This window comes from Buceros rhinoceros, unplaced genomic scaffold (genome assembly GCF_000710305.1).
Source record: "Buceros rhinoceros silvestris isolate BGI_N320 unplaced genomic scaffold, ASM71030v1 scaffold41694, whole genome shotgun sequence".
Lineage (NCBI taxonomy): Eukaryota > Metazoa > Chordata > Aves > Bucerotiformes > Bucerotidae > Buceros > Buceros rhinoceros.
In genome coordinates this window covers 1-7,101 of record NW_010407276.1, presented here as the reverse complement: position 1 = coordinate 7,101, position 7,101 = coordinate 1, and the positions used below count along the sequence as shown (strand labels likewise).

The 7,101-nt window shown below is 53.8% G+C and overlaps 1 protein-coding gene across 1 annotated transcript; it reads right to left on the bottom strand.

Annotated features, from left to right (window-relative positions):
- Positions 1 to 2,886: 2,886 nt before the first annotated feature.
- On the bottom strand, positions 2,887 to 6,568 carry LOC104491920 (40S ribosomal protein S8; the record flags this gene model as incomplete). The annotated part of the gene is made up of 5 exons (XM_010134407.1): positions 2,887 to 3,049; positions 3,773 to 3,902; positions 4,815 to 4,990; positions 5,910 to 6,009; positions 6,384 to 6,568. Coding segments are annotated over 5 exons (701 nt in total), but the record flags the coding sequence as incomplete, so codon positions are not given.
- Between the last annotated feature and the right edge of the window lie 533 nt (positions 6,569 to 7,101).

Below are 7,101 nucleotides of genomic sequence, written 5' to 3'. Positions count from 1 at the left end.
ACCTCCGAGAAAAGCATTCCAAGGGGGAAAACCCCAAATGCAGACAGGAGATGGTCCCAGACCCTCCCTGGCCCCTTGCAGAGCCCAGCCCTTACCCTGTCAGGCTGGCACCAGGAGCAGCATCTGCAGCCACTAGTCCTGCTCATGTCCTCACAAAGCCACCCCTGTCCCGTGCCTCTGCCGTGCCCAAGTGTCCCTGCTTTCTGTGGATGACATGTACCAGAACCCAACTCCTGCTGTGGAGGACAGATACTGGAACGAGTCCATGGCTCAGCCCCGCCACACCACAGCCACAGCTGGCGAGACCTTGAAGACCTCATTCCCGGGTTCTACCTTTGGCAGGCAGTGAGTGCGTGGTGCAGCTCTGGGGCTGCAGAAAAAGATAATGGTCAGGGTAGCAATAGCGCAAGCGGGTTTGTCCCCTTGGGCCCAATTACAGTGAGCAAACAGCAAACGCCCCCTGGGAGTGAGCTGCCCACTCCCTGTGGGGCTTGGGGGCTGCTCTTGGTGATCGATGAGCCCCTGGGCAGGGATGTGACCTCTCCAAGATGCTGCTACCTGCTTGCAAATGCACTGGGATGAAGGTGATGCGTGGTGCTGGGCATCCTTGAGGATGACAGCCTGTTCCCATCACTCCGCTGCGCTCCCCCAGCATGTGTGAGGATGTGAAGCGGAGCCAGATGGTAGAGGCCTCACTGAGCACGCTGTGCCTCCAGACACCTCTGCTCAGCTGCTTCTTCGCTGCTGCACCCTCTGCCATCAGCATTTGGCTGAGGCAGCTGAGGTCCCCCCTACTTGCAGTGGTCCCTGAGGGGAGGCGGCTTTTCCTCTCCTTACCCCAACCACTGCAATGATCCCGCGCTGGTGGCCTGCATCGAGGCAGAGGATGAGGAGCGCCAGGCCAGCGAGCCCACCATGCCTGGCCATCACCCAGGGGGAATCTTGCTGCCAGAGGCCTCTGAAAAAAGGAGGAAGGAGCTGCCACAGGCACTTCTTCCGCCCCAGGGCTGTTGCCCTCGGCAGCTGCAGGTTTCAGAGCAGCAATTCTAAAAGCAGTGTGTATTGTGTATTGATGAATTAGTCATAAGCCGGCTCATCAGGGGCTGGGTTTACAGCTCCTGCTCCGGCATCAAGCTGGCACTCACCCTATAAGCCTGTTTCTCCATCAGTACGAAGTCCCCCAGAAACACCCTGAATCCTGTTTGCGCTCTGCAGAGGGCGAGGGGAGAGGAAACAGCGTGATGTGACGCGTACCTCCCAAGCGTCCTTTATGGCCTCCGCCCCACCTCTCTGAACGCAGGAGGCAGGGAAAGTTTATCCCAGATCACTATGGAGAAGGAATGTGCTTGTGCAAACATCCCGCCCAGCCCAGGTCCCACTGCCAGGCACTCCAGAAGCTCCAGCTGGGCACAGCTCCATTCCCTGTACCCAGAGGAGCGCAGACCCACACTGTGAAGCAGTGACAACATATACCCACCGCAGCATAACCGTCCTCCTGCGGCCATCAGGTAAAAACCACCATTTTCTCACATGGTTGTATCCCTCCATCTGCAGACCAGACCCACCCTGAACTCCCAGAGAGCGCCCAGAGCACCTGAGCCCGCTGGCACCTCCTGCTGCTGCACATGGCAGCCGGGGCAGAGCATCACGTTAACCAAACCACCACGCGTGAGCTCTCCATGGGGCAGGCAGTCTGTGTGCAAAGGGACTAGTGACATGGGTATCACCACAGCTCTGCTTGGGGTGAGATGATCACGGACCATCTCCTTCAGTTAGAGCTGAAACTGGTGACGCCGGGGCTGCAGGCAGCCTGCCTTGCCTGGGTGCTCCTATGGGTAAACGAGGCTTTTGTAAAAATATCTAGGTGGGATGAAGCTTCCAGCGTGTCCACTTGGCAAGCACGAGACGTGCAAGTCTGGCCAGACTGTGGCCCCAGGACCAGCCCTTAGGTGGGCTCACCTGCACACAGCATTTGGCAACTAGATGCAGAGATCCATCACGCTGCTTTAGAGACAGCATCCCCAGGGAAAGACAACATATGCCCCAAACGCCCAGAAAGCTTTTCTTCACCCCAGCTTCCCAAACCCACCACAAGTGACAGGGCAGAAAGCTGGAGTTTGTGCCCAGCTTTCGAAAGGGACAGACCATGAAGAGAGCCTGGCCCTTCTGCTAGAAGGGGTTTATCTTGCACTGGAATGAGACCAAGGAGGCCAGGGGAAGACCAGCTGGTCACTGAGCAGTGCAGCCAAATGGGGTTAAAGATACACGGCCCTGAAGGTGATCACAGCCAGGCAGGGAGCACCAGGAGATGGCCACAGGGGCTGCTGGCCAAGCTAGAGGGCATGAGCTTGTGTTATCTGGAAAGCGGGGGAGGAGGTACCAGCTGCAAAGGCCAGAGGCAGAGACAAGGTTTCAGCCAGACTTCGCACAACGTCAGAGCATGAGACACACAGTGCAGCGGCTGGAGAGCTGCTCCCTGATAGCCCCCTGCTGAGACGGGGGGACCCTTTCCCCTCCAGCCTCACTGCAAGACCCCAAATGCGGCATGTGCTGACCTAACATGCCCAGCCAGACCCAGCAGCTCCCAGAAAGCCAGAAGTCCAGTGGAGATGGACACTTGCACCTTCCTCTTGCACGCAGGTTTCCAGTACTGGAAAGTCTCCAGTTCAGCCAAGTCTGACAGTGTTTCCACACCCCTTTGGTCCATTAAGTCACTGTCCTAGAACCCAGGGAGATGTTTTAGTTGAGCTCACACAGGGTAGAGCTTTCCTGACGACAGGCAAGCACTCAGGGATTCCAGGAGATCTTTCTTCCTTCATGCTTTCCAGGCAGGGGCAGCTACATGAGCCCCTCCACCCGACACACACAAATGAGCACGCCACCTCGTTACCGTAAGAGACTCTAGGTTTTATTCGCTCTCTCAGCAGAATAGTTTTTATTCATTTGCCTTTTCTGGCCTTGATCTTCCTTAGGTAGAACTCCAGTTCCTTGCCTTCCAACACGTAGCCATCGGCTCGGCCACACTGTCCAGGTCTGGAGGCGATGCAGGCTGCAAGGAGAAGTCATCCCGTTACACAAGTTGGGTAACTCTCCACCCCAGCATGAGCACAAAGTGAAATAATCACTGTGGGCAGCAGCTGCTCTGCAAGAGCAGAGACGAGCAAGTGACTAGTGACAGATACACCCATTTATGTGCGGGCTCCAGTACCTCGCCCTAAGGCATCGAGCCCCTGAACCTGCTCTGCTGGACTGAACCCTAATGAAGTCCTCTTCAGATCTCCAAACTGTCATCGCTCAAGTTCAGCAGCAGAACTGGACAAAGGTCTCATCACCAGAAGACTTCAGAGCCCTGAACTATTCCCCAGGACCTGAAACCAGTCAGTGGTTACATGTTGGAAGGACACTTTCCTGACACACAGAGCAGCCCATGGGTCTTTGCTCGTTCTGCAAGTCTTGAGCACCACTATTTTTCTCAAAGGCCAATCAGGAATGATCTACTTCTGGAGCCTGGCCAGGACACGTACCAATTCAAGCTCCAGAAATAACTTCCCCTTTCTGCCAGAAGTGGGGTATCTCTGGAGAAGATAAAAGGTTACACTTAAGACTCAGAAGATACTCCTGCTACGGAGAACATCCCACTGCTTTCACCCTGCAGTTTGCTTTATCCCAGTGACTAGAACTTCAAACGATACCAAGATCAAGATCTGCTCCGTCTCCCTGTTTGTGCCCTGACTGCCTTATCCACACGACGTTGATGCTGCCAAGGACTCACCAAGCAGCTTTCCTTGCTGGAACTGCTCCTCAAGAATACTTGCTATCTTGGCATTCTTCTTTCGCTCATCATATTTTTTCTGAATCTTCTTTGAACGCTTCTTGTTCAAGATCTCCTCTTCTTCAGGAGTCTAAAACCAAGACCACAGGTGAAGGTTAAAGCATATGGCTGCCTTCTGCCAGCACAGGTGGTCCCCACAAATAGAAAGGAGACCCTTGTATTCTCGGCACTGCAACGTCTCCCGAGTCACAGCTGGCAGAGGTACTAACACTTCAACCGCACAGAACCAGGTGCCGCATCTCCCTTTTGTGGCCAAGAAACACAGTGTTGCTAACCAGAGTCACTGCTGACAGCAAAGCCGAGTGCCTGAGGGGCAGCTGCTCTCAGACAAATGAAACAGCACAGGTTTCCTTGAGGAATTAATCCTCGACACTCTCTCCCTCTCCAGACATAACAAGCACTGGGGCGTGGTGCAGGCCCTGCCAGACAGGTTACAAGCTCTCCCTGCGCTTCTGCACTGTGGGGTGCACAGACACAGACTGTTTTGCTTTCAATGCGAAGAGACAACCCTGAGCTGAGGGCTTTAAATATGTCCCAGCAGTCTGGGCTTTGGATCCCAAACAACTTAGAGACAACAGGCCTGGGCAGTTTAAAGACACTCAGAAACACGCTGAAGTCCAGTCAGCAATCGACAAGCTTCTCAAAGCAATCACTTCCCAGCACAAGGGCCTGACCTGCAAAGTCTTCCTCAGCACTGGAAAATGTCATCGCTCTCCCTTCAGTAGCAGAACTGGACAAAGGTATCATCATTAGAAGACCAAAGAGATTGACAGGCAGGGCCTTGTGCTCAGGTGGGTGCGCTGCCTCAGAGAGAGCCCAACGCTCCAGCAACAGAGCCAGACTTGTCCTGGGAGCTGATGGGACTGACAGGTACTCAACCCTACTCTGGCAGGCACTGTCCACACCCAATGGCTAACTGCCTCTAGCAGGGCAGGCTCCACGCTGCAAGGGGACGGAAAGACAATGACAATTCCAGACATACCAGTTTGGCACCCTTCTTGCGTCCAAGGGGCAAGGCATAGTGAGCTTCATACCACTGCCGGTACGGGGTGCTGTCAACGAGAACGATGCAGTTCTTCACCAGGGTCTTTGTCCGCACTAGCTCGTTGTTGGAGGCATTGTAGACAACATCGATGATCCTGGTTTTGCGAGTGCAGCCTTTCAAAAGAAGAGTATGAATTCAAACCTACAGGGATCAGACAACTGAGAACACAGTCCTCAGCACTTCACACATACCCTCAAACCATCTCACACTCATCGCCCCATCAAACGTCCTCCAGCTTCCCTGGCAGTGAACTGAATTTCAAGTAAGACTACACAATGCTAAAATTTCTGGATTGGAAGATGCCTCAGGAGATGCTAACACTGCACACAGGGCTCAATCCCGTACGTACCTTCAAGAGTTACTGAATTAAGCCACGTTCCATGGAACTGCTCTGCAGCACATGCTAGAAACCACTCGTACAGGATGAGCCACCACCTTACTAACAGCTGGTTTTACCATCAGACCAAGGCTCTGGCTGAGCTTAAGTTATGTGTTTTTCAGTCCGTGCTTCAGAGAAACCCACATTGCTCAGGGGAAACACAAGAGACTCCCCTCCTCCTTCTGTGCTTCCTGCTTTTGCTTAGAGAAGCAGGAGCATGTAATAAACTGCACACGCTAACAATAACACCATCATAGAGGCACACCTGCTCAGAAAGATCCTCAAGACCTTTCTCTCTCGCACAGGATCGCCCAGCTTTTAGTAAGGGTGTATCAACAAACAGTAGCATTTAGGAAGAACAACCCACGTTTAACATTTTGGCCCCTTTATCTCCCCCCACCCCCGTAAAAAGGTTAACACAAGCATGTTATTCAGTGTAACTATGACACTCCAGTCACAGTGGACACAGCAGACATCCAAGTCTCCTAAGGCCACATAAGGTCCAAGTTCTCATCACTACACATGCTGTTTCAGACCCAGTCCCACGCCCTCCACAATGCTCAAACACAGCCTACAGATCCACGCTTGCACCATCATCCCTCTGCTCTACAGTGCTGGTCCCTTCCAACAGCCCAGGCTTAGGATGTACTTACATTCCGATCCCCAGGAGAAGTTGCCAACATCCAAACGAAGGGCACGGTACTTCTTATTTCCACCGCGAACCCTCACGGTATGAATTCGGCGTAGGCCAATCTACGTCAGAACCAAAGAGCAGGGTGTTGTTGGAGCCAGAACACTGCGCAGCTCACGCAGGAGCCCAGTCCTGAGCTCAAAGGCAATGTGGTCAGTGTAACTATGACAAACCCCAGCATCGGCAGATACTGTGAGTGACCAAAACGGTCTGTCGCATCTACCTAAGGTGAAAATTTCATCACTCCAATTGCCTTTTATTGCCAAAACGCATCACTGCTTTCCACAGGCATCGGGGATAAGTACCACCTTTTAAAGCAGCTGTGACAGCTGTGTAACCACTCACAAAGCACAGCACGTATTTCAGCCTCTAACAGCACACAACCAGCAACCCAGGTCTGAAAACCCAATTACTGACCACCCCCCAAATCACCCACCTTGGTGTTGGCAGGAGGTCGCCCCAACTCATACTTCCTCTTCTTGTGGTAGGGCTTCCTCTTGCCACCAGTCTTGCGGCGCTTGTGCCAGTTGTCCCTAGAGATACCTGAGTGGAGAGCAGCGTGGTCAGAGCACAGCACGGAGCCCACCCGCCACGGCAAGGCACGGTTCTGAGTCCTCAGCTCTCCAAGGTTGGTATCCGCACAGTGCACTCAGCCTTATGCAGCAGTAAGAGAAGCTTCATCATTGATACTCAGATCCACCTCGACCGTCTCCCTTCCAGCAGAGCTGTATGAAGCACACAGCCTCTCTCCGCCGTTTATGATGGATGCCCCTTTGGAAGCAGTGTCCCAACCTACCTCACGAGCTGGGCAGCCTGTGGGAAATGCCCCATCCCAAGCTGCCAGGCTCACTACAAGAGACACTCTACGTTGTACTATGAAGACCATCTGTGGAAAGGATCACTCATCCCCTCCGCCAGCTAGGTCCCGAGAGACACCCCAAGACAAACACCCTTCTGGGTACCCCGTAAGGACTATCTCTCCCCATCTCCTGTTTCCCCTACAATCCCCCACCAAGCAGCTAGGTGCAGGGCCACCCCCCACCCTCATCCCTCTCTCTGGGCCCCCTACCAAAGCTGTCCTACCTCATCCACAGGGTTCTCTGCAGAAAACGCTCCCCCCACAGCCCCCGAGCACTAAGGCCCCAGCGCCGCCG